The following is a 19,019-nucleotide window of genomic DNA, read 5'->3' on the forward strand; positions in this document are numbered from 1 at the left end:
GGTTAATACGAATACATACAAATACTCAAATACAAACGAATGAATACATACGAATTTAGTTACATTGCGGACTATTGAGCCCAGTTATACTGAAAATATGATTTCATGTTAGTTAAGCCAAAGTTTTGTACTAAAGGCAACGTACAACATTGATAACGGGTTTGTTTATCTAACTTCATAGCTGAATAAATAATGAATCTGCAACCTATACGTCATAATACAAATATGAAACGTCTATCAAAACACATTACCTACATATCTATACTTACGAATAGAACCAAAGGGGCTTTAGTTAGGTAAGTTTTTTACCTAAAATGCATTACTAAAGTTACTATTTTGCTTCAGAAAACGAGTGTCGAGGAGTTTCTAACAGGAAACGTAAACATAATGCAACCAAAGGTACCGAGTCCCAGCCCGAACAACGGAAGAGAATTATTCCTAGAGTGGCAGACTTACCACCTTACTGTCGCAGAATATACGACGAATATAAAAAATCTAAGAAGCAGTTGGATTTTATGAAAAGAGCCAAGAGGGCCATGAAATTTTCAAAAACACAATGTTTTGAAAAATTAGCTGCCAATTTAAATCCTTTGGCAAAAAAAATGATATGGATGCAAATAACGCAAAGTAATAAGAAACGAAAAGGCAGGCGTTTCACAGATGAAGAAAAAATGATTTCGCTGGCAATCATGAAACAAAGTCCAAAGGGATATAGATTTCTGCAGCAAATATTTATTTTGCCCTCAAGAAATACTTTGAACAAACTGACATCAACTCTAAATGTGCAGCCGGGGATCAATGTTCAAATTTTTGATGCAATTAAGGATCAGGTAATTATTAAATAATTTTAATTTTGGTCACAATGTTTATGGCAAACTTAGTCGAGCTTGATATAGTTTTTGTTACAATAATTTATTCAATTTCAGGTAAAAAACTGGACCGAAAACAAAAAATACTGTTCCATTATTTTTGACGAAGTTAAACTTGAACCTGGATTGGACTATCAAAAAGGAATGGACCACATCAATGGATTTGTCCACCTCAATAAGAAAACGAACAATTTCGCAGATCATGCATTAGCCTTTATGGTGAGAGGTGCCATACACAAGTGGCAACAGCCTGTGGCCTACTATTTTTGTGAAGGAGCGACAAAAAATGAAGAGTTACGGGTGATATTAAAAACGTTGATTGGTGCCGTGATAGACACGGGCCTGATACCCGTTGCGGTTATCTCCGATCAGGGCCAATCATTCCAATCAGCCTTGAAGGGCCTTATGGAAGAAACACGCAGCGACCAGATTAAAGCTGGAAATCCGACTGGTAAGTTTAAATTTATTAATTTTATTATTTAAAAATAAGTTTGGCAAAAATTTCATTTTTGGTACAAGCTTTTATCGCTGACTGTACTTTTCTTTCCACAGGCAACTAATACATACTCATCGAGACATTTCTAAAAAAAACCCAAACACAGTTAGGTTGCGTTGTTTCATCACAGAGTTCCTATGGCCACCTCCTGTCTCCATCATCAGATCAGCTAGATGGTACCATAATATTGCATTGTCACCAGACTTACATATGTATGCAAATTTTCAGCTTCATTGGAAGTTGGGAAGTGGGAAAAATGTAACTTGCAGGATTTGACCCGTACCTTAACATAGTTACATACATAGGTACATTGCAAGTTGAATAAAAGCTCCAACTCAGAAACAAATCAAATTATTTTATGAAATATTTTTTGATTTGTGCTTTTAAGTAGTCACACTACTATATATAAAGTAAAACAAATTATTAGATTGTAATTATTAGAGAATTTGGGACGAACACCGCCGTGGCCGGGTGGTCTAGTGGTCAGGACGTTAGCCGCGTAAGATGAAGACACGGGTTCGATTCCCACCTCTGCCATTGGTGGACTTGGTCACTTTTTCTTTAGTGTATGATAATTATTGTTTTACTACTACAATTAACTAGGTAGGTAGGCAGGTAACTACCAAAGAGAATTGACTGTAATAGAGAGGTAAAGTCTAAGAAAAATACGTTCCCCACATCCAAAACAGATCTGCTCAGTGGCGTAGCTAGGCGTGGGCGAATAGGGCCCTCGCCCACGGCCTCGCACTTAGAGGGGCCTCGCAAAGCCAATCTTTTTATTACCATGGGAATACACATTGAAAACGGCCTCGCATTTGTGGTTTCGCCCACGGCTAGATTAGTTCACGCTTCGCCACTGGATCTGCTGTACTGCGCCATATATTTTGCGGTCACTGAATTGTCAAACGTCAACTTCTGAGTCTGACAATCAGAGATTACCGCAAAATGTATCGAGCTGTACAGCGCCATCTCGTTTACCAGTTAAATTCGACACACGAAATTGTCATAGATTTTACCCATCTTACTCGATCAATTAATTGCACTACATTATTCGCTACAAGAAACGATTCTTATTATAATGCTGTTTTTTATGTTTTCAGATGATGTCATAACACTCAAAGGGCACGATATAAATGTTATTTATGATCCACCTCATCTAATAAAGGGAATTAGAAATAACTTCTTAACAAAAAATATGAAATTTGAAGGAAGCGTGTGCAAGTGGAGCGACATCGTCGACGTATACCAGACGGACTGTGAGCATGCCGAGAGCCGGCTGCTACATAAACTCAATGACACACATGTCATTCCCGATAAAATTAATAAAATGAAGGTAACTATACTTTGTTACTTCTTTAAAATCACTATAATATTCCCAATATATGTGACGTTATCTATCAAAATGGACCATTGTCGATGGCGCTTACGCCATTATTAATGATGCTCCGATATAAATACAATGCCGCGCGACGCTGTGCGGAGTAAGCGCCATCGACAATAAGGTCCCTTTTCATAGATAATGCCCCATATATGTATGAATATATACATGGATACTGTTTGCATTCACCTTCCGGTTAAGAAGGATGGATAGGTTCCGCGACAGTCGTGTATATATTGTAAGTCATCGCTCATCAGTACATAGTATAAAACAAAGTCGTCAAATATAAATATTAATTCTCGATTTAATATTTTCAGGTTAAGACTTGCACACGAGTCCTCAGCAACACCATGGCGGCCGCCTTATCGTATACATCTAAATTTTGTGAGTTTCCCACTCTTTATATCTATAATGTACTCTAGTATCGCATGCCTGACATACAATTTTTAAACAATAATTTGGCTTAAGAAAGTAAATAAATAAACGGAAAATAAACATGCGCTGCGGCATCCTCGGCCGAAGGCCTCAAGCGCCGCAAATATGCCGCACTAGGAACCAGCTACATATTTGCGGCGTTTGGCGTAGAAACCTTGGGGCCATGGGGGCCAAGCGCGCGTCGGCTGTACAAATAATTATCGACGCGCCAAATAGAGGCCTCGGGCGACCAGAGGGCTGGCCACTACTTTGCACAGCGAATTAGTATCGCTATACAGCGAGGCAACGCGGCCAGCCTGCTGGGCACCCTGCACGTTGACGGCGATCTAGGGCAATTTTTTTACCTGTAGCATAAGTTAGTGTAGTGTAGTATGTTTAGTAAGTTTTATTATGTTGTTTTTTTTAGTTTAACGGAAAAATAATATTCTTTATTGCAACTATGGAACAAATATTCATCTCAACATGGACCCCGATATGAGTAATTAAGAAGAAACCGCCTTTCCATACGTTAGTAGTCCTCACTTTCTTTTCAAAATATTAACATTATTGAAAATGTGTTGACACAACTTGATGTATATCAACCACATTTATGTCCGCTCGTTTTTAGATTTTTAAATTATTATAGGTTTTAGGAGCTTTTAATAATTTGTATGAAATTCGTTTTACGCTCCTATAACTTATAATTATTAAAAAATCGATATTAAAAAAAAAACAAATGAGCGAGCAGAGCTGTGTTTAAAATACATCAAATTATATAAAAAATATTTTCTAAAATGTCAATATCAAGCGAGGAAAATGAGGACTACGTTTGTTTGGAGAAGTGATCGTCCCCTTTCCTCTTAATGTCTTACGTTACGCGTGACATTCTTATATATTTTTTCATTGGTTTTCGTCATTGTGTGACATAATACAGGCCATTACTTAATTTTTATTTGTCGTTATTTTTTTTTTGCAGCCCATTACTCGGACGGCAGGAAAGTGAGTGACACGATAAAAAATACATCAAAGGCGGTGTCATTTTTTGACGAATTATTCGATTCCTGCAACGGGGCCACACTTAATGACAAAGAAGCAGGTGGCAAATCTTTGAAGAAGGCGGTGACAGATGGGTCTCAACACCATGAATTTTGGCGTCAAGCTATAAAAAAATTAGAGACAATAAGGTTTATTGATGAACGAAGAGGTGAAGTATCTGTGCCTTCGGTGAAAAACTGGATTATAACTTTAAAAAGTTATATAAGGCTGTGGCAGTTTTTCAAAAACAAAAATATTAAAATAATGCGACCAAGGTATTTTAACTCAGACCCCATTGAAAATTTTTTCGGTCAGGTACGAGCGTATAATTACCGCAACAATGATCCCACTTGCCACAGCTTTATAAACACGTTCAAATCATTGTTGATTACAAGATTTATCAAATTTCACTCGGCGGGATTTAACTGTGAAGAGGATTCTGGTTCCCAATTATTAAATATCAAAAAAATGTTCGAGCCTAAAGAATGTAAGGAAGCAGAGATCAGTAATCCTCTTGACAACACAACTATTGATTGCGATTTAGAAGGCATGCAAGCACAAGTTCACCGTGAGCGCTTGAATGTGCACTCACGAGCATACACTGCGGGATGGGTAGTCAGGAAAATATTGCAAAAAATTAAATGCAAAAACTGTTTCACTGATCTAACCGCACCGCAAGAAGGATCTTGTCACGGTTGGATCAGTGAAAGAGAATATAATTCTATAAAGAATAAAAGACTATCGTACCCGTCAGAGTATGTCGTGAGGATGTTTGGGGATATTGTGAAGGAAACAAATGAATACCTGGAGAAGAAGCCCCACATAAACAATATTTCAGAAAAAATTAAAGGGCATATCCTCTCCAAGTATTCATTTGACTTTCTAAAATGCGCAACTCACAAAGAAGTTGTGCTTGATATGTCACTAACGGTCAGTGTGAAATTTTCAATATTTAACTGGTGTAATATAATTAACAAAATATTAAAAGGCACAGATATTTGTCGTTTACGAAAATCTTTACCATTAACTCAGAAAAAAGCATTAATAAAGTACAGAAAAAGGTTAAAAAATAAACAAAAATAACTATCTATAATGTTGTTTTATTTCTAAATTTCATTTCCCATGACATGCCCATGACCTAAACAGAAATACATGACTTTACTCCTTGCACATTACTGTGCAAGGTAAGTGTCATGTATTTCTGTTTAGGTTTTAAAAATAATTTTAAAAACTGGTACTACTACCTAGAGAAGCTCTTTACATTAGCCCCTTTGCCCACATATTCACACACTCCAATAAAAAAAAAAAAAGAAACTCCGATCAATTCCAACATGATCTTACGGTCTGCTATTGGCCAAAATAGCTCTATGACAGTTGTGCGTCTGATACGTAGTATCTCTTATTAGTCTGTGAACAAACGTTAAAGAGCATGGTTAGGTTATTATTGTATTAAATTAATTTAAAGTATGGGTCTTACGAAGCAATATTTACGTTACGCGCCCAGCGGCACCTTTAACATAATCGCCAGTGCAGACTGTAATTGTACACATGTGTCTTTAAATGGAGTAAGCGGACGATATGTAGCAGTGGGTGCATGTGAGCATGTTATTATTTGGGACATGAGACTTGGAGAAAAGGTAAGACAGACTTTTAACTCAATTCGTAAGTAGGCGTAACATATAACAAGGACTTGGATCTAGGTAATATTTCAAAGTTTTAAAACTATGTATTATTTTTACTGTATAGGCACAAGTGCTCTCTGGCGAAAATGTAGTGGTATCTCAGATCGCAGCGAGCCCAACGGGCAACCATATGGCGGTAGGCTACGTGGACGGCAACATCAGCGTGTTCGAGCTCGTGAACAACGAGATTGTGTGCCAGTTTGCTGGACACAAGTCTGCCGTCACATGCTTGCAGTATGATGAACAGGGACACCGGCTGGTGTCTGGATCTAAGGTAAAGATATTTAGTTCATTATAAAATCAGCCAATCTCATGAATTAAACAATAATTTGTGTAAGAGCAAAGGTTGTTCAAACAATGTTTTGTGCCAACAATTTCTGATATTAGTTCTTACATTTATCTATGTATACTTTTTATTATGATAAAAAATGGAACACCTTTTCATTTTTTTTTGTTTATACAGGATACTGAAGTCATTCTTTGGGATGTAGTATCAGAAACCGGTATAGCAAGATTCAGTGGCCACAAGGGTGCCATAACTAGTGTTCTATTCATCAACGGGAAGAACTGTATTGTGAGCTCATCCAAGGACACATTTGTTAAGTTCTGGGATATTGAAACTAAACACTGCTTCAAGACTCTAGGAGGACATCAAATGGAGGTATAAAAAATACAAGCTTAATTATTTTTTACTATTTAATTTTATATTATTAGTCTTGTGAAGCTCTGTATAGTCTGTAACTCTGTATATGGCAGTGGGAGGGCATCAAAAATATCCATTGAGTAAGCTGAAGCTTATTTGGCTTGATTGGTAGAACTCTTAAGCCTTTATAAGGCAGACGGAATATATTTCCCACCTGATTTTGAACTAGATTTCAAAGTGATAAGGTTCAATTTTACATAATCAGACACCTTTATGCCTTATAAAGGGTTAGGATAAGGTACTCATGTAACTTCTTTTAACAACTTCAGCTTTGTTTTACTAACATACAAACATAGTTGTGCTCAAAATGGTAAAAATTTATCCCACAATAAAATTTATTTCACACCTTAAAGTTACATAAAGCATTTTTGAGCCTCAGTGAATTTTCTATACTTCAAAATCTATAGAGCATTGAGTCATAACATTTCTCAATTAATAATTCCTAGGTATGGTCTGCTGCTTTGATGAAAGAGGAGCGATACCTGGTGACAGGCAGCATGGACCAGGAATTAAGGGTGTGGAAGCTGAACTGGACATCTGATGTTAAGGAGGAGGACAAGCTTATCAGGCAGCTGGAGATTGTCAAGCTGGAGGAAACAGACAACTTAGAAGATAGCTCAGTAAGTGAACCTACATAATAAATACTTATAATATTTTAGATGTTGTAACGTCGCGCTCTCAGTGTACGCGTGAATAAGGAACTCTTTTATTTGTCTGTTACTCTTTATAGCTAAACTTCTAATCAGAATTTAATGAATAGGTGTATAGGTCATTTTTTAGGGTTCCGTACCCAAAGGGTAAAAACGGGACCCTATTACTAAGACTCCGCTGTCCGTCCTTCCGTCCGTCCGTCCGTCCGTCCGTCCGTCCGTCCGTCCGTCCGTCCGTCCGTCCGTCTGTCCGTCCGTCTGTCACCAGGCTGTATCTCACGAACCGTGATAGCTAGACAGTTGAAATTTTCACAGATGATATATTTCTGTTGCCGCTATAACAACAAATACTAAAAACGGAATAAAATAATGATTTAAGTGGGGCTCCCATACAACAAACGTGATTTTTGACCGAAGTTAAGCAACATCGGGCGGGGTCAATACTTGGATGGGTGACCGTTTTTTTGCTTGTTTTGCTCTATTTTTTATTGATGGTGCGGAACCCTCCGTGCGCGAGTCGGACTCGCACTTGGCCGGTTTTTTTAAATACGAATACATACTGACTGAAATGATGGTTAGAGATGAAAATACAGTGTTTTCTGCACCATCTATCCATTTTAAACCCAGAGAGTTTATTGCTAGATTGCCTTATCGTCAGGGATATGTGCAATACCGCGTAACTAACAAATGCAGTAAGGTCCAACTTCCTTGTACGGTGTTTGAATTTCGAACTCTGTCGACTTTGTTAGTTACGCGGTATTGCACTATCCCCGACGTTATGCTATTATACTTTCACTAAAGTTTTATGTCTGAGACAGCTATCAGACAAGTGGAAATACGTTTCAAAGTTATAAATAGAAGCAACACGTCAGTTTCCTTGCATGCAAAGCAAAGCTTATTATTTCAGGTATTACAATGTCACCAAGTGGGCACCCTAATGCGCGGCGGTAAAGGGCGTGTCGTAGGCCTCACCACGGATCTTGGTCAGAGCATATTGGCGTGTTATGGGACAGACTCCCTATTGGAAATATTCTCGTTTTGTACAGACGAAGAGGCCAAGCAAAGGATGAGTAAAAGGATAAAGAAGCAGAGGAAAAAGTTGACGTGAGTATTCTATTTATACTTTTGATAAGAAAGCTCTTTAGGAGCTATCAAAACTTATTTTCTACCTGACTTGCTTATTGACTAATTCCCAAAAGTTCATGTTACATGCTAAAATTGCGATGAAATTTAACACGTTAATGGTTTTTCCATGCTAGCTGGTAGAATGGGATTTGGCGCGCTATCTTTAAACAGCAATTAAATTATTGCATACAAATAGGTTACGAAAATGGAGTCAAAGCCAAACCAAATAAGACAAATAAACAATTAAAATTATAGAAAACAAAAAGAAGCCGGTGAAGTGGATGCCGACGCACCGGAAGTACCGGAGCTCCTCTCGCTAACTGACGAAGTGCGGCGACTTACTTCCATCAAGCTGGGTGCGAAGCTAAAGTCCAACACGTTACTGCTCGGCGTTACGGGGGAACTGCGTGTGGGCGTGACGCTAGCTGACAACTCTGTTGAACTGCACAGTCTGAAGCCAGAGGAGGATGAAGGTAAGCATTCTAAGTTTTCTGATAAGACTGACTGTACTGTTACAGTCGCCATCAGATATATCGACGCGGCCAAGGCGCTCACAAATATCTGAGCATTTGTTTCCAGTATAACCGTGAAAAAGTCTAAACCTAAAGTGATGCGTCATTAGTTCATTACGGTGGTTAAAAAGTTAAATTACTATCATTGTCTTCATTTAAGCATAATTTGATCACTTCCGGCTGTCAATGTTATTATAGTAGTTTATGCAACAGTGATATAATAAGGGTTCTTAAAATTCAAGGGTCGAAGTTACAAAACGAGACGTAGTCGAGTTTTGTAAAAAAAGACCCGAGAATTTTAAGAACCAATTATGAGCTGTTGCATACATTACTTTTTCTATGACAGCTGCAGCAAAAAAAAAAAAGAGTTATTATTAAAAAAAAAGAGTTATTATTTAAAAAAAAAAGAGTTATTATTGTAAATGAAAACATACCTCTTTCAATCAAGATGATCGGAACTTGTATCTTTAAAAAAAATAAAGCAGTTGTATTATACTCATAAGATGACTGCTAGCAGTCATCTTATGAGCCTATAGACAAAGCATTCAAATGACATTGCTTTAGATATCACTGTCAGTCATTTAATTGACACATTTAAGTGCTGGAGTAGAAAAAGTACAAATAACCACGCCAAGGGGGCTTATGTGTTACGTAAGACAATTTAGGGGTCGAGGACTGGTCGAGGAGGTTTGAACACTGGTTTTTATCCTAACAACTATGGATAATGATGTGGTTCTAGACCGACATCAAGGACTATCGTCGGATACAGCAGTTGATCTGCTTCATAAAAGGTTGGTGAGCCCCTAAACGAATCCCTAAGTTTGAAAATGCTAAATTTACTAATGCCAAGCACATTGTTTCAGTGAAATGTCTGAAACAAATAAGAATGCCTGGACATCAGAAGGAGCCGCGATGCGTGGCCATTAGCTCTGATAACTTAGCCGTTCTGTCCGCATCAACAGATTCCATCAAACTGTGGAACAGGTATGTATTTTTATTGGTTTCCTTTTCTCATATTCAAATCCAATGACGTTACATTAATTTTTCGCTCCTTAGGTATTAGGTTTTTGCGGGCTTGGTTTCCGCAACTCGACGTCATTATATTGCGCCGATTTTGCGTGTTCTCGCTTCTTAACGGACTGATCTTCGGTCGCAACGTCCAGTTTGAATAAATAGTCCTTCTTACGTACCTATTTGTTATTCGGTAGCATGTTTGAAGAGTTATGGCCACTGAATAATTCAATTCCTCTATATTGTTGTCAGGCCAAACCAGACTTGCCTTCGCACCATCCCCTTAACATCAGGTCGACCAACCAGCCTCATGTTCCTGCCGGGCGACCGGCACGCGGCTGTTGGCTGCGCAGATGGATCCCTGCTTATACTGGACGTAGGCGCGGGCGCGGTCATAGAGACGGTTCCTGCTCACCAGGGCGAGTGCTCCAGCATCGCCATGACGCCTGACTCGGTATGAACCCTACTACCATCGTGTTAAAGTCGATTATTGAATGCTTCCCTGCTCATACTGGACGTAGGTGCGGGTGCGGTAATAGAGACGGTTCCTGCTCACCAGGGCGAGTGCTCCAGCATCGCCATGACGCCTGACTCGGTATGAACCCTACTGCCATCGTGTTAAAGTCGATTATTGAATGCTTCCCTGCTCATACTGGACGTAGGTGCGGGTGCGGTAATAGAGACGGTTCCTGCTCACCAGGGCGAGTGCTCCAGCATCGCCATGACGCCTGATTCGGTATGAACCCTACTGCCATCGTGTTAAAGTCGATTATTGGACGCTTCCCTGCTCATACTGGACGTAGGCGCGGGCGCGGTCATAGAGACGGTTCCTGCTCACCAGGGCGAGTGCTCCAGCATCGCCATGACGCCTGACTCGGTATGAACCCTACTACCATCGTGTTAAAGTCGATTATTGAATGCTTCCCTGCTTATACTGGACGTTGGTGCGGGCGCGGTCATAGAGACGGTTCCTGCTCACCAGGGCGAGTGCTACAGCGTCGCTATGACGCCTGACTCGGTATGAACCCTACTACCATCGTGTTAAAGTCGATTATTGAATGCTTCCCTGCTCATACTGGACGTAGGTGCGGGTGCGGTCATAGAGACGGTTCCTGCTCACCAGGGCGAGTGCTACAGCGTCGCTATGACGCCTGACTCGGTATGAACCCTACTGCCATCGTGTTAAAGTCGATTATTGAATGCTTCCCTGCTTATACTGGACGTAGGTGCGGGTGCGGTCATAGAGACGATTCCTGCGCACCAGGGCGAGTGCTACAGCGTCGCTATGACGCCTGACTCGGTATGAACCCTACTGCCATCGTGTTAAAGTCGATTATTGGACGCTTCCCTGCTCATACTGGACGTAGGCGCAGGCGCGGTCATAGAGACGGTTCCTGCTCACCAGGGCGAGTGCTCCAGCATCGCCATGACGCCTGATTCGGTATGAACTCTACTGCCATCGTGTTAGAGTCGATTATTGAATGATTCCCTGCTCATACTGGACGTAGGTGCGGGTGCGGTCATAGAGACGGTTCCTGCGCACCAGGGCGAGTGCTACAGCGTCGCCATGACGCCTGACTCGGTATGAACCCTACTGCCATCGTGTTAAAGTCGATTATTGGACGCTTCCCAGCTCATACTGGACGTAGACGCGGGCGCGGTCATAGAGACGGTTCCTGCTCACCAGGGCGAGTGCTCCAGCATCGCCATGACGCCTGACTCGGTATGAACCCTACTGCCATCGTGTTAAAGTCGATTATTGAATGCTTCCCTGCTCATACTGGGCGTAGGCGCGGGTGCGGTCATAGAGACGGTTCCTGCGCACCAGGGCGAGTGCTACAGCGTCGCTATGACGCCTGACTCGGTATGAACCCTACTGCCATCGTGTTAGAGTCGGTTATCGAACGGCTCATTGATTTATAATTGACGTAGGCGTTAGAGCGGTCATATAGGCTGTTTTGGCGCACCAGAGCGAGTGATCCAGCATCGCCATGACGCATACCCTACTACCCCTACTACCATAGTATTAGAGTCGATTATCGGTTAAGCGCAAGTGCGGTCATAGATACTGTTCGCGGCCTAGAGCGTGTTCTACAACTCCTCTGAAATTAACGAGTATTAAAACAAAGCAATATTGTCCTTTTTCAGAGAGGCTGTGTTTCCGGCGGCGCGGACACGACAGTGAAGTTTTGGCAGTTTGAGCTCATACCGGATCCCACGGGGGAGTCTAAAGCAAAAGTACGTAATTTCTTGTTTTGAAAAATAAACATAAATAATTAAACGTTTAAATTCGATTTTTGAACGATGCCTTTATTTCGATCGGTTTTTTTTTTATTCGGGCGTTTTTTTTTTGTTGTTCCCTACACTTTTTTTTTTCAAATTTGGGATTTTTTATGTTATTTCTACTCAGAATCACGAGCTCTTTATATCCTAATAGGAGAAGGAGAAAAAAAGTGTCCCAAAATTTCCATACATTTTTCGATCTTTCCATTCCACGACCGCCATACAAAGTCTATGAGAAATGGTAACGTAATGGAAATAAAAACCTTAGGACACTTTTTTTCTCCTATTAGGATAGAAAGAGCTCGTGATTCTGAGTAGAAATAACATAAATAATCACAAATTTGAAAAAAAAAGTGTTGGGGACAACAAAAAAAAACGCCCATTCACATGTCAAAAATGGTAGAAATTTATAAGTCGTAGGTATTAAGTACCTACTTACGATATACATTAGGTACTTTAATTTCAGGTTCTTTCTTTACTGCACACAAGAACACTGGAACTGGAGGAGGCGGTGACGGCCGTCAAGATCAGTCCGAACTACAAGTTCATTGCGGTGGCTCTCATGGATTCTACTGTGAAAATATTCTTCGTTGATACTTTTAAGGTACATGTTAGACATCTCATACAGGTCTGTTTATATTGATAATATATCTAAATTAATTTTTAACTAGCAGAAACCCGAGCAATGCTATTCAGCTTAGAATAAATTTAAAAGTGGATTATAATTCTTCTTCTTCCTCGCGTTGTCCAGGCATTTTAGCCACGGCTCATGGGAGCCTGGGGTCCGCTTGGCAACTAATCCCAGTAATTGGCGTGGGCACTAGTTTTTACGAAAGCGACTGCCATCTGACCTTCCAACCCAGAGGGTAAACTAGGCCCGTATTGGGATTAGTCCGGTTTCCTCACGATGTTTTCCTTCACCGAAAAGCGACTGGTAAATATCAAATGATATTTCGTACATAAGTTCCGAAAAACTCATTGGTACGAGCCGGGGTTCGAACCCGCGACCTCCGGATTGCAAGTCGCACGCTCTTACCGCTAGGCCACCAGCGCTTCTGATGGAGGTGGAAAAGTGGATTATAATTATATTTGTTTAATATAGTGGTCTGCGATCTGTATTATAACCGTGTCTAAAAATACGAGTTACAACGTGGTAAATGCTTGCGGTTTTCTGGTAAAACATTGATTTTCTATGATTAATTGATTATGATTCGATTTCGAACCACCTAACAATCAAACGCCTTTTAATATGTGTGATGTTGCTGAATTAGTCAAATTTACGACATACAGTACATTTAAAAAAATATATTTTTTAACTTTACTTCCTCTCTAGTTCTACTTACAACTGTACGGCCACAAGCTGCCGGTCCACGCCCTGGACATCAGCTACGACTCCAACATCATCGCCACCGGCTCCTCCGACAGAAACGTCAAGATCTGGGGCATGGACTTCGGCGACTGCCACAAGTCCATTTTTGCCCACAATGACTCTGTGACGTCACTTCAGTTCGTGCCGAGCACGCATTATTTCTTCACTGCGTCTAAGGATGGGAAGGTCAAGCAATGGGATGCGGATACGTATGACAACATTATCACACTTCAAGTGAGTGTTTTGTTTTGTGTTAGACTAAAGAGTGTTACCACTTTTAGCTATGCCTTTTTTGGTTAAAACTAGCGACCCGCCCCGGCTTCGCATGGGTTAACAAATTATACATAAACTTCCTCTTGAATCACTCTATCTATAAAAAAACCGCATCAAAATCCGTTGCGTAGTTTTAAAGATCTAAGCATACGTAGGGACAGACAGGCAGTGGGGAGGGACTTTTGTTTTATACTATGTAGTGATTATATGCGTCTTAGCGCTCGTGAGGCATAACCATGACGTATTCCTTCTTTTTAGTCGAGGGTATAGCGAGCACTGTGACGTTTGCGTTTCCGCACTCAGTGGGATTGGGTTCAAAAGCTGTCAACATGAATTGGATGATTAATATGGACACTTAGTTACATTCTCTGGACTTCTGGCTGTCTTTTAAGAATTAAAGGAACATGATTGGACGCTATTGGCTCGCAAAAGTTTAACCTTGTTTATTGTACAGGGCATAGAGATATATAATAAGACAAGAGTGCTCACTCCATACATCAGTTCAGACTATTAATTTCAGTGTTTACATCTAGCATCGAGTAGTGGAACTATCAGTACTGCTACTTGACAATAGATGTAGCACCGACCGGAAAGTCTTATCTCAACAGCATAAGACTTTCCGGTCGGCGCTACATCTATTGTCAAGTAGCAGTACTGATAGTTCCGCTACTCGATGCTAGATGCTAATAGTCTTTTTGGTATTAAAACTGATGTATGGAGTGAGCACTCTATGTATTTTTTTCTCTATGGTACAGGGTCACGCAGGGTCATGCCACGCGCTGGCCGTAGGCGCGGGCGGCTTGCACGTGGCCTCGTGCGGCTCGGAGAACGCCCTGCGGCTGTACACGCGCACGGACGAGCCGCTCGTGCTGGGCGACACCGACGAACAGGAGGAGGGGCTCGCCACCGGCGACACACATGTACGTACACGTATGATGATCTTCTTTTCTGTATTGTTTTCTGTAATGACCTCATTATGCACACCTGTGCAATAATAGTTATCTACGATACATGTGCGGAGGGAATTCTAAACGAGTTGCGATAAATTAAAACACGACCGAAGGGAGTTTTAAATCGACACAAGTTGCAAATTACCTATTTGCACGTGTATCGTACAACGTTTTACAGTACATATGGCCTTTTAAAGTTTCGACATAGGCATGGAAAGTGCTTATTCCCGCACTAGTGCGGGAAAATACGTATGTACAGTAAAGAGTATTTGTATTCTATTGTATGATTCAATTTTTAGGAAACAACAATACCTGCCATAGCTCTCCTAACTAACCTGTTCAACTCCCGCTATGTTCATAAAAGAAGTGTTACACAATGTGTTAGGGTGGTATTCCACCTGTCCAATTTCTTGGTCCAATGAGACGCAATGACATCGGACCAAGAAATTGGACAGGTGGAATACCATACTTAGAAAGAAGAACCACCAATTATGAACTTTTTATTTTGTGGGCAAAAGTTAAATATAGGTTTTGAGATTTGATAGCTAGATAGTAATTATTTCAGGATAATTATACGATTTTTTTTTCTTTGCAGGCACCTGTACCCGGTTTGCCAGGTCTCACTATGCCAACCAAAAAAACCATAGGAGCTGAAAAGGCTGTAAGTACCTACTAAATAAATAATTTTCTTCTTCAGAACTTCATAACGTAGAGGTACATAATTTACGAATTATATTATTTTTTCTGTCACAATAGTTTCTGTCTCTATAATATTTTTGAACTGTTTCATATGACCATTTGATTTTCAATCTTCTTCTTTGGCCAGCCCTCTTCCCAGCTCATCTGGGGTCGGGTCTCCTTGTAAGTTTGCGCCGGAGAGCTCTGTTCTGGGTTGTCTGCGTAGTTAGGCTGTCCTACGACCATTTGATACTACCATTTGATTTTCAATAAATATTTAATTAAATAGCATTTGAGCTTTGTTCTGGTATATTTACCTCGTGTGTTACAGGCGGACTCGATATTGGAGTGCCTGTCGATCGGCGCCGCCTATAAGAAGGAACGCGCTGAAGCCCGCGGTCTGCCGGTGCAGCCGCCGCTACTCATGGCGGCCTACAACTGCCACAACGAGGAAGACTTCCTGTTGGAAACTCTCAAGAAGATACGAGCCAGGTACAATACAATAGGGTATTTTATCAACTTTATTTTTAGGGTTTCGTAGCCAAATGGCAAAAAACGGAACCCTTATAGATTCGTCATGTCTTGTCTGTCTGTCTGTCTGTCCGTCTGTCTGTCCGTCCGTATGTCACAGCCACTTTTCTCCGAAACTATAAGAACTATACTGTTGAAACTTGGTAAGTAGATGTATTCTGTGAACCGCATTAAGATTTTCACACAAAAATAGAAAAAAAACAATAAATTTTGGGGTTCCCCATACTTCGAACTGAAACTCAAAACAATTTGTTTAGTTTATATGTAGATAGTTCTAATGTTTTTTATTAGTTGCATATTTTAAAATTTATTAAATTCCTAATTTTAAACAATAAATAACAGGAAACCACACACTGTCAGTTCTCAGACATTAGTGACACTTTTTCCCATAGGCTTTTTTTTCTTTTTTTCCTTTTTTTCATAGGGTATTAGACTGTATTTAAAATAAATAGTTATACACTATGCATGAAATAAAGCACCAGAAGATTAATAGAAACGTAGACAGCAGTTATTTTTAGACACATTTTCTATTTTAAAACCCGCATAAAACTATAAAGAGTAGGTAATTTGATTATGACGTCACATGACTCACATGCTAGTGTTTCATGTAAATTCCATAGTAGCAAAATCGTTTTGACAGCTCGAAAAAAGAAACTGATTTGACTAGTAGTCATATGCCCTATTGACGTTATACTCATTCAGCGCTAATCATGACACGTTCTCGTGTTGCCTCTACGAAGCATTTTCGGTACATACCAGGAAACCCATGTTATAAAAGCTACGACCGAAGCTCAGCGGTTCATGTGTTAAACTGAAGGCGATACCCCAAGAGTTCCCTGCGTGTTGCAACTTACATGTTATTCAAAATATGGCGCGCTAACTTCGCCTAAAGCTTTGGATTCCTCCGAAAACGGTGCCGTCAGATAGCGGTGACGCCATTTGAATAAATGACACGAGATTTGAATAAATGATTCCGTACTACGATTATTTTCCTCTTCTGATGATATTTCATCCTCCAAGTAAATTATAGATGGTCAAGCAAATCTTGTCAGTAGAAAAAGGCGCGAAATTCAAATTTTCTATGGGACGATATCCCTTCGCGCCTACATTTTTCAAATTTGCCGCTTTGACCTTGGTGGATGACGGTGTGTTATGACGCCGTGGTACTTTCCACATGTCGTCACCGTAAAGACGGCCGTCTTTTGCGGCCGCTATATGACGGCACCGCTTTCGGAGGAATCCAAAGCTTAAGGGTGGAATTGCACCTGTCCAATTTCTTTCTCCAATGTCGTTGCGTCTCACTCTCTCACTAAGCAAAATGTGAGACGCAATACACATGGGACAAAGAAATTGGTCAGATGGAATACCACCCCAACTTGGTCCTTTTTCGTTTATTCACTCCCAGGATACCCTCTTATACCATTCATCGCCTTCCGCCACGATATTCTGGTTACAACGGTTACAAGAATCAAGTGACTGGTAAATTACATTTGTTCAGAAGTTAAAATTCTCACCTCACCTTAACATATAAATATCTGGGTGACCGAGCTTCGCTCGGAAAACATAAAAAAACTCGAAAATGCGCGTTTCCCCAGAGATAAGACCTAGCTAGATCGATTTTTCGCCCCCGAAAACCCCCATTTAGCAAATTTCATCGAAATCGTTAGAGCCGTTTCCGAGATCCCCGAAATATATATAAATAAACAAGAATTGCTCGTTTAAAGGTATTAGATTAGCTATATTTTCTCGTGTTACAGTGACTTAGAAGAAGCCCTGCTGCTGCTACCGTTCAACACTGCGTGCGACATCGTGCGAATGTTGCCTAGCATGCTCGAGCGCGGCGCCAACACCGAGCTTCTGTGCCGTACAGCTATATTCCTGCTTAAGGTACGCAACATGACACTAGTTTTATCTCTTTCAAAAAATGTCGTATGCTAATTGCATACGCTATAGAACTATATGCTATAAAACTCTTCTTTCTCTTCTCTTCTTTTTAGCCCTTCATGCCTTTGTATGCACTCATGTGGTACTCGTGGTAGGTATGTGCAATCGCCATCAGATAAATTGGAGCGGCCGAGGTCCTCAAAAATATCTAAGCATGCACTCTAGCGCCTTGACAATAGAGGCCAGATATTAGAGAGCGCCTCGGCTCTCCGATATATTAGCGACTGTACTAACACTGATGTCTTGGAGTGGAGAGAGGCGCTTGAAATTGGGCCCAATCGACAAAATCGGCTGGTCGTCGTCGACTCGGAATCTCACGTGTTACTGAGTTAAGGTTGCCACCTAATATTTATATTTCCTGTTCCAAGGTTCACCATGCGCCGCTGAAGGCACACAAGGCGTTGCTCAAGCCGCTTATACAGATACAGGCTAAGGCAGTGATGCGACTGTCAGAGATGCGGGTAAGTTGTCTATTGATGCCTTGGAGTGTGGTTATATCCTCCAAGGTTATAAAATACTTACTTGGCTGGCGCGATGACCCAAAATGAGACTTGGCCTCCAACACAAGAGCACGCTCCATAAGAATAGAAAATACATGTCTGTTATTAAAAATTAACATGATGTTTATAATTTCGCTCGTCACTAAATAATTTCAGTAAATAAATGCGGTTACAATATCGTTCAAAGATCAATCCTATTATAAAGGTAACACAAATTTAAATCTCAATGCTAGAAATTTCAGAAACTTTACTTTTCTGGACAAGAAAAGCATGTGACACGACAATTCTGTAAAACAATAAGTAACTTAGGTATCTTTAACAAAAAAAACAGGCATATTCAACAATATAAAAGTCGTCTGGTTAATCATAATCACTGAAATAAAAAAAATACCATTGTTAGTTGGTTATTATGTGACCTCTGCCTTTTCGGCAGGACATGGTTGGATACAACGTGCACGCGCTACAATGGATGCGCCGCGAGGCGGAGGCAGCGGACGCCGAGCAGCTGTTCCGCGAGGCAACGGACGCGCGCCGCGGCAAGGACCGCCGCCGCCGCGCGAGGCAAGCGCTCAAACGGCCCATCGTTACTGTTACTTGAATATATTCCTACTAGTTA

The 19,019-nt window shown here is 40.7% G+C and overlaps 2 protein-coding genes across 2 annotated transcripts; both read left to right on the forward strand.

The window, feature by feature from the left end:
• The first annotated feature begins 393 nt into the window (after positions 1 to 393).
• On the forward strand, positions 394 to 5,408 carry LOC134650837 (uncharacterized). The gene is made up of 6 exons (XM_063505769.1): positions 394 to 830; positions 927 to 1,320; positions 2,466 to 2,698; positions 3,061 to 3,127; positions 4,134 to 5,241; positions 5,402 to 5,408. The coding sequence occupies exons 1-6, from the start codon at positions 516 to 518 to the stop codon at positions 5,406 to 5,408; spliced, it is 2,124 nt and encodes a 707-aa protein (XP_063361839.1). The 5' UTR covers positions 394 to 515.
• Positions 5,409 to 5,607: 199 nt separating this feature from the next.
• LOC134651095 (WD repeat-containing protein 3) lies at positions 5,608 to 19,019 on the forward strand. The gene is made up of 17 exons (XM_063506089.1): positions 5,608 to 5,829; positions 5,939 to 6,148; positions 6,338 to 6,535; positions 7,024 to 7,197; positions 8,135 to 8,331; positions 8,608 to 8,825; positions 9,728 to 9,848; positions 10,128 to 10,329; positions 12,024 to 12,113; positions 12,625 to 12,762; positions 13,492 to 13,761; positions 14,556 to 14,720; positions 15,346 to 15,411; positions 15,760 to 15,920; positions 17,717 to 17,846; positions 18,272 to 18,364; positions 18,837 to 19,019. The coding sequence occupies exons 1-17, from the start codon at positions 5,659 to 5,661 to the stop codon at positions 18,999 to 19,001; spliced, it is 2,769 nt and encodes a 922-aa protein (XP_063362159.1). The 5' UTR covers positions 5,608 to 5,658; the 3' UTR covers positions 19,002 to 19,019.

Source organism: Cydia amplana, chromosome 9, assembly GCF_948474715.1.
Source record: "Cydia amplana chromosome 9, ilCydAmpl1.1, whole genome shotgun sequence".
Classification (NCBI taxonomy): Eukaryota; Metazoa; Arthropoda; class Insecta; order Lepidoptera; family Tortricidae; genus Cydia; species Cydia amplana.